The 7,552-nt window shown below is 44.3% G+C and overlaps 2 protein-coding genes across 2 annotated transcripts; both read left to right on the forward strand.

Annotated features, from left to right (window-relative positions):
• Window positions 1–4,391: 4,391 nt before the first annotated feature.
• Window positions 4,392–5,534, forward strand: LOC139193447 (uncharacterized). The gene has a single exon (XM_070816472.1). The coding sequence runs from the start codon at window positions 4,392–4,394 to the stop codon at window positions 5,532–5,534; it is 1,143 nt and encodes a 380-aa protein (XP_070672573.1).
• Window positions 5,535–5,645: 111 nt separating this feature from the next.
• On the forward strand, window positions 5,646–6,080 carry LOC139193448 (uncharacterized). The gene has a single exon (XM_070816473.1). The coding sequence runs from the start codon at window positions 5,646–5,648 to the stop codon at window positions 6,078–6,080; it is 435 nt and encodes a 144-aa protein (XP_070672574.1).
• The last annotated feature ends 1,472 nt before the right edge of the window (window positions 6,081–7,552 follow it).

Below are 7,552 nucleotides of genomic sequence, written 5' to 3' on the forward strand. Positions count from 1 at the left end.
CGGGTTTGGCCCCACCCTAAGGGCCTGTCTTTAGGGTTTGGGCTCGAAGGCCCCTTTCTTCACGAGGGAGTAAGGCTGGAGCTTGGAAAGCTCCCATCGTGTTGATCATCAACCCAAGAACTCGATTTCATTACCAAATCGAAGAGTGGGACAAAAGAAAGAGTCCCTTGCCTGAAGCTCGTTGTGAGACGGCTAGATTCGACCAAATCTTGAATCGAAAAACCTGAGGTTCGCTGGGACATTGCCGGGTTCTCCTGAGCTTCACAGAGGAGGAGGAACGAAATTATTCACACCGATGATGATGGTGGCGTTGAGATGTCGCTGGGGTGTCCTTGAGGGTGTACTGGTGTGTGGGTGTGAGAGGGCTCAGGAAAAAGGAGGTCTGAAAGTGAAAAGGAAAGTACTTGGGATAGAGAGACGAGAGAGAATTGAGAGTGACAGAGAGATGAGAGTGATAGAGAGCTAAGGGAAAAGTAGGACACGCGGCTAAATGGGAGAGGGGACCAGCAAGGATGGGTCCCACGAACATAGATAAAATGTACAATATTTAAAATATCCCTCAAGCTGCGTAGTTTCATAAAATCTTCGTTTTATCTCCAAACTGAAATCTGTTCACGCCTACACGTTCGTACTGTCGAGCACTACCAGGAAACGCTAAAAGAATATGTCATACATGTCTCTAACCAAAGGTCAACGAGAGTCAAAAACCTTGCCTCTAAGGGCATTTTTGTCCAATCACATTTTTGAAATTTATAAAATTGTAAATGTAGGGACGGGTTGTATAATAAGGTGAGGGACCTGCAATTTGTGGTTGTGGTAGTGTTGGGGCTGATTTTGAGGTGGGGTTGAATTTAATTTGGAATTTGGGGAGTTGGTGGTTCGAGGTTGATAGCTTCGAAGTGAGAGAAAAAGAATAGTTGAGGTGAAAAGATGAAGGATAAGAGATTTTGGTCGTTGGATTTGTATCAATGGATGAGATACATCAGTCTGGAGGATCTCCACAAAATTGATCTGAAGATGATCTAAATCCATATTTATAATAGCAAGCCCATATGGCATTTAGAGAGAGAGAGAGTGAGTGATATAATAGTCAAATTCTAACTATTTATAATGACGTAAAGCCTATGTGGTATTCATCATTGACATATGCCTAATTAATAAAAATAAAAATATATCATTGATTAAGTCCAAAACAAAAATATGTCATTGATATAGGGCAATAGTAAAATTTTTATTGACTTTTGGCTAAATTACCTAATAATTAAATAATATGGTGAACTTATACCAACGAAAATTTCATCGAGTAAAATTATAGTGCACGACGGCACGTCAGTTGGCCAATCAGGTATAAAATTAAAAAATAGTTAAAATAATAAGGCTTCTTAAATTTACCATTCAAGAAGCCTTATATTATCCTGGATTTGGAAGAACATTATTGAGCTTTAAGGATATTTGAGATAACAGTTATCATGTCGAAACCACAGAAGAGAATGGAGTGGATTATCTTTGCATAACTTCCTATGAACATGGACAAAAGCGTATTCTAGAGAAGATGAAATGTCTGCCGAATGGGTTGTACTCGATGGCCATTCGAGTCGTTGAAGTAAATAGCGTGGCTGGCCCTACCTTTGTGGGCTCACCATCCTGATTATCTAGGGATGTCAATAGTTTGGTTTTGTGATGGAAATGCTATATCCATCTCCATAACCAACAAAATTAACATTCATAATCACAAATTAACCATTGGGGATTATCCATAACATACCCATTAGGTAACAGATTCCTCATCGGTTAACAGTTACATCCATCTTCATCAATACCAAAAATATATATTCGTTTAATTGGTGTGGAACCAAAAATATTCACCAGGCGACACGTGGACTTTTGAACGAAAGATGACAAAAATACCCTTGAGGCATACCGGGATTCCTACGCGCAAATAGTGGGTAATCATCCTCAACCAATTCAAAAATACTCCAGAAGAGGTAACTAATTCCAAATTATCTTATTTTAGGTAATTATTTCCAAAACTTAATTTCCCTAATATATTATTTAGTTAATTAATTATCTAAATAATATATTCTTCCCATATCTCCTAAAATCATCCCTTAATTACCAATTTGAAACATCCACTCAAACCTAAAAAATGGCATAGGGCCGGCTACCCCATTCAAAATCTATTCCATCACCTTTTTTCTACCTTTTCCACCTTTCTTTCCCTTTTAAATTAGCCAATCAATACCATAAATAATAAAATATCTCCTTTCATATTTAATTAGCCAATTAATTGGCTAATTAAACCAAAAATAAAACCCAAAACTCCCATCTAGGAGCCGGCCACATTCCCTCTCTTTTTCCTTATCTTTTCATATTTCCTCCACTTCATTAGCCAAATAATGATAACCATTCAATTTAGTAACTTCCCATTTATTTCTATAATATTTTATTAGCCAATAAAGTGGCTAATAAAACCAAAAATTCACCCAAAAGCACACAAAGGGGCCGGCCCTTTTCTTGAAAATGTGGACCAATTTGGTCCTATAAATAGTCACCCATTTCTACCAAACACTCATTCCAAACCTCTTGCAAAAATTCCAAAACACTCTAAACACTATTTCTCTCTAAATTTCTAACTTTGGCATCGGAGGTTCTTCGGCCAAAGCCCCCCCCCATTCATCGTGGGCGCGTGAGGCTTTTGGCCTTAACCTAAGGTGCTAGTTGTTTTGTAGGTGCAAAATCGTCCAAGATCGAAGAGGAGAAAATTTGCATCCACAAATTTGTGCTTTCATTGAGAGTTGTAATCCATACTCGTAGAAGACTCTCGTACAAAAAGGTTTTTTCTTTATTTTCTAGTCTATTTGAATATTTTTCATACGTTCTTATTATTAGAATTTTTTACTTGCAAAGGTTCTTTGATAAAACGTATAAGAAAAATATAATGACTAGAAATTTAGAAAATTCCGCAAGTAAAAATTCTAGTATTCAAGAAATGGGACTACGGAGATCCATGAGGCAAAATGCGACAAGAAGGGGAGCGGCATCATCACCACGAGCTTCCACCATGGGAACCACCGTGATGGCTACCTCGGTAGCCACCCGCGACGAGGTCCATGGTGCCTTCACCACAGCCACCATGGGAACCACCGCGGGGGCTACTTCGGTAACCGCTCGTGGCGAGGTCCATGGAGCCTTCACCACGGCCGCCATGGGAACCACCACGGTGGCTACTTCGGTAGCCGCTCGTGGCGAGGTCTATGGAGCCTTCACCACGGCCGCCATGGGAACCACCACGGTGGCTACTTCGGTAGCCACTCATGGCGAGGTCCATGGAGCCTTCACCACGGCCCGAGTCGTGCCATCCAAGTTTACGTGGACCAAAGCCCAAGCCTCACATTCACATGCACCGCGCATTAAGCAGCCTGCTCCCGTGATCCAGCCTGCTCTTGTAGCCCAGCCTGTTCCCGTGATCCAGCCTGTTCTTGTAGCCCAGCCTGCTCCAACGATCCAGCCTGCCCCAGTGATCCAGCCTGCCCCCGCAGCCCAGCCTGTTTTCATGGTTTCCCAAGCTGCCCAAGTCCGCCCGAGACAATCTCAACCATCCGGACCAATCATCGAGGCTGAGGCGTTTTCACCACATTTCTCTGCAGATTTGACATTCCCCAACTCAAATCTCGCACTTGGAGTCAACCACCCTTTCATTGTTCAAGTAGGTGCATTCCATCCAAGTTCTTCCAATCTGAATGGCGAACAAAACTTGTCCCGACAAGTCATAAAATTGACGAGCGCCCTTGCACAATAAACCACCTTGGTGAATCAACTTTTACAACGCACTGAGATGCATCGCGCTCACGATGAAGTTTCCCGGAGTAGAACAAGGGTAGACAAGGAGCTTTTTAAACAGCGTCCTGGAAAGCAGCCATTCAACCCATCACAAGTGGAGCATTCAGACAGTGCACTCTCGATTGGGCCCCCGAAATAGCGTATACTCCCGTCTTAGCGCGCGGAGGAGCGTGCACTCTCGGTTAGGCCCACGAGCAAGTATACATTCACGGTTGGGGCCATGCTTTGATAATCAACATGGGCAACCTTCCAGGCAAAGCATTCATTCGCGATTAGGCTCATAAGGAATATCCTCCACATCACATCGGAGCAGGTAGCCTGACAAACGGAAGGAAACGATCGTTCAATCTGGCTCTAGTTCAACCCGTAGCCTGCAAAGAAATCCCTCGCCTGCTAGGAATCTATCTCATCCATTGCAGCCACAGCGTAGACGAGCCGAGCGAGAAGAAGAGCAGCCTAGACCGGTAGAAAAAGACCAAGGGCAGCCAAAAGCTCCGCTACCCCAACAAAAGCAAATCCAAGAAGAGGTAGAAAGGCTTTTCAATGAACGGATGCGTGATTTTCGGCGCAACGAAATGGTTGATGAGGCACTAAGGCGAAATATGACCAACATGAGCAGGTCACCTTTCGCGGATGAGATCGAGCAGGCAGAGCCTCCGCGCAAGTTTAGCATGCCACACTTCACATCTTTCAAAGGAGATGGGGATCCCGAAAGACACTTGAAGCATTACCGAAATGCGATGGTCCTTTATCGGAATAATGACGCCCTTATGTGCAAAATATTCGCCACTACTTTACAAGGCGAGGCGCAAGATTGGTTTCATACCTTGCCGGCACGATCCATCCAGAATTTTGATGATCTTTCCTTGGTCTTCACCAAAGAATACTCATCTTATCGATCGATCAAGAAGAAGTCCGATCACCTGTTCAACGTAAAGAAAAACCCAAAAGAGTCGCTTCGCGATTACGTGAAGAGATTCAAAGCAGAGAAGGTGAAGATCGTCGGATGCGACAACTCGATAGCAAGTGCAGCCTTCCAAAAAGGACTACCAGCGGACCACCCACTGTTTGGAGAAATGATCATGAAAGAAGACCTAACTCTAGCAGATTCCTTTGCTCTGGCAGAAAAGCATGCGCTTTGGGACGAGGCTCGACAAGCAGAAAAGGCTCCCGAACAACCTCGAAAAGAGTTGGTAGCTGCTCAAAAGAAGGATGAAAAACAACCCAACAAGGGCAGGCAGGAGTTCAAGCGCAGGGACCGACCCACGACCAAAGAAGGCCCGATGACCAACAACTATTCTAAGTTCTCAATTCCGATTCATCAAATCCTTCGTGACGTCAAGAATGAACCATGGTTCAAGTTGCCGAAGCAGTCAAAAGGAGATACTTCCAAGTTGGACCACACTAAGTATTGTGCATTCCACCGAGGTCCCGGTCACACAACCAACGATTGCTACACTTGGAAGAACTACCTAGAGAAACTCGTGAAAGAAGGCAAAGTCAATAGATATTTGGACAAGCCAGCTGAGCAGCCAAAAAGGAATGCAGACGGAGATGATGAGCCACCAACTAAGACGATTCGAATCAATGGCATTTTCGCTGAGTCCGAGCACTTAGGGGCTACTAATAACTCCAAAAAGAGGAAGATCCAGCAGGCCTTACTAATCTCACAAGTTCATGCAGTCGATACCTAACCTGGACCTATCATTGGCGTCACGGAGCAGGATGCAGAATGAGTCGATTTCCCACACGACGATGCATTAGTAGTATCTGTCCAACTAGCCCATGCTATAGTCGACAGGATGATGGTTGACAATGGAAGTGCGGTCAACCTACTTCAACTTTCAGTCATTCAGAAGATGGGCCTGGAAAGTACAATCATACGCCGGGCAGAGGTACTTACTGGATTCAACGGACACACCTCAACTGCCATCGGTCATATCATACTTGAAGTAAAAACACCGCCAGTCGTCTCAAAACAAACATTCACGATTGTAAGCGACCCATCTCCCTACAATGGGATTCTTGGGAGACCTTGGTTGATCAAGCTGGATGCTGTCACTTCCGTCAAGTATCAAAAAATCCGATTCCGCATCCCGGGAGGAGGAGTCGGAGAGATCAAGTCTGACCAGGTTTCATCCCGACGATGCACTGTGCAAATGTTAAAAGAAACAAAGAAGAAAACCTTTACCCCCGTAGAGGTTACCGAAGTTCAAAAGGGCAAAGAAATTGCCAAATAGCAATTACAGCAGATAGATCGAGAAGATGGCGCCCAAGCAGACAAGATAGGATGGAAACCCGAAGAGGACGACGAGGACATCATTCTTGATCCCCAACAGCCGGAAAAGACGGCTAAAATTGGCTCACGATTAAGCCCAGACGAGAAGGAAGAACTCACAATTTTCCTTAGGAAAAATTGAGATATCTTCGCATGGTCACCATCCGACATGCCTGGTATTGATCCTAAAGTGGCCTGCCACAAGCTGCACGTCGATCCAACTGCCAAACCAGTAATTCAAAAAAGAAGACATTTCGCTCCCGAACGAGTAGCAATCATCGAGGTAGAAATCGACAAACTATTGGAGGCCGGCTTCATAGAAGAGGTAGCACACTCGGCATGGCTTGCTAATGTCGTACTAGTCAGGAAGAAAGAGAAGGGCAAATGGAGGGTTTGCGTAGACTACACTGACCTCAACAAAGCATGCCCAAAAGACCATTATCCTGTCCCCCGGATTGATCTATTAGTAGATTCAACTTCTGGAAACCAGTTACTTAGTTTCTTAGACGCATACTCCGGCTACAACCAAATAGCCATGCATGAGCCCGACAAGGAGAAAACTGCGTTTGTGATAGAGCGAGGCACTTACTGCTACAAGGTCATGCCTTTTGGCCTCAAGAACGCGGGAGCCACTTACCAAAGGCTAGTAAATATGATGTTCAAAAAGCAAATTGGGGTAACCATGGAGGTCTATGTCGACGATATCATGGTAAAGGGCAAGCAGCGATCAGATCACATTCGTAATTTAGCAGAAGCTTTCAATATCCTTAGAAGGTACAAGATGAAGCTCAACCCCACCAAGTGCACGTTTGGAGTATCTTCAGGTCGATTCCTAGGGTACTTAGTAACCCAACGAGGAATTGAAGCACATCCCAAGCAAATCCAAGCAATCATAGAGATGAAATCTCCAACTACCTTGAAGGAGATCCAAAGCTTGACCGGACGAGCAGCCGCCGCCCTCAATCGCTTCCTCTCACGATCCACCGATCGATGCAAACCCTTTTTCAAAGCTATTAGGAGGGCACAAAGAAACAAATGGGATGAAGAATGCGAAAAAGCTTTCCAAGACTTGAAGAGTTATCTCACATCACCTCCCTTACTATCCAAGCCGGAAGCAGCGGAGGATTTATATATTTATTTGGCAGTTTTCGAGGTAGCAGTGAGCTCTGCTCTCATACGAGAAGAGCTGGGGGCCCAACTGCCGGTATTCTACACTTCTAAAGCTCTTCTCGATGCGGAAACAAGATATCCGAAGATTGAAAAATTAATTTTGGCGTTAGTTGTTGCGGCTCGGAAGCTCAGACCCTACTTTCAAGCTCATACAGTCATTGTTATGACTCAATATCCCTTACGATCAATATTACATGGTCCGGACGCTTCTCAACGAGTGATGAAATGGGCATTGGAACTTGGCCAATATGGTTTAGTTTTCCA

The sequence above is a fragment of the Malus domestica genome, chromosome 17 (genome assembly GCF_042453785.1).
Source record: "Malus domestica chromosome 17, GDT2T_hap1".
In the NCBI taxonomy this organism is placed as follows: domain Eukaryota; kingdom Viridiplantae; phylum Streptophyta; class Magnoliopsida; order Rosales; family Rosaceae; genus Malus; species Malus domestica.

Excerpts from the sequence above, each read along its gene's own strand:
- LOC139193448 (XM_070816473.1), top strand. The coding sequence starts at position 5,646 with ATGGTTGACAATGGAAGTGCGGTCAACCTACTTCAACTTTCAGTCATT.
- LOC139193447 (XM_070816472.1), top strand. The coding sequence starts at position 4,392 with ATGCGTGATTTTCGGCGCAACGAAATGGTTGATGAGGCACTAAGGCGA.